This window comes from Penaeus monodon, chromosome 30 (genome assembly GCF_015228065.2).
Source record: "Penaeus monodon isolate SGIC_2016 chromosome 30, NSTDA_Pmon_1, whole genome shotgun sequence".
Classification (NCBI taxonomy): Eukaryota; Metazoa; Arthropoda; class Malacostraca; order Decapoda; family Penaeidae; genus Penaeus; species Penaeus monodon.
The window spans coordinates 2734300-2734659 of NC_051415.1; the positions used below are offsets into that span (position 1 = coordinate 2734300).

The window sequence follows — 360 nt, forward strand, 5'->3', positions numbered from 1 at the left end:
TAATGCCCAAAAGTAGTGATAGTAGTAATAATTCTCAAATGATAGTAAGATTACGCAAGAAATCCCAAAAACAGCAATAGCAAAGCCAACCCCACCCCCAAGAAACCAAATGCTAATTACCGCCCCTCAGGTCCCCCCACGGGCCCCCAGGACCCGGTTCCCCCCGAAGGCGGCGGCTGGTAATTGCAAAAGGCGTAGGTGCGAGGCAGGCGCGGCAAAGGGCTGATTTAAAAAAGTTTTGTTTGCGGGGGGGGCCCCCCGTGGAAAAAGGGACGGATGGTTTAGGAGCGAGGAGAGGGATAGAGAGAGGGGAAAAAGGTTTGCGTTGTTTATGGCAGTTTAAGCGTATTTTGGGGGGCT

At 51.9% G+C, this 360-nt stretch overlaps 1 protein-coding gene across 1 annotated transcript in view; it reads left to right on the forward strand.

Moving 5' to 3' along the window:
• The window catches only part of LOC119592266 (PGC-1 and ERR-induced regulator in muscle protein 1-like), a 57864-nt gene that overhangs the window by 22805 nt on the left and 34699 nt on the right, over nucleotides 1-360 (forward strand). The window contains exon 4 of the mRNA XM_037941095.1: nucleotides 75-179. Within this exon, the coding sequence (XP_037797023.1) occupies nucleotides 75-179 (105 nt within the window). The remainder of the gene's footprint in view (nucleotides 1-74; nucleotides 180-360) is intronic.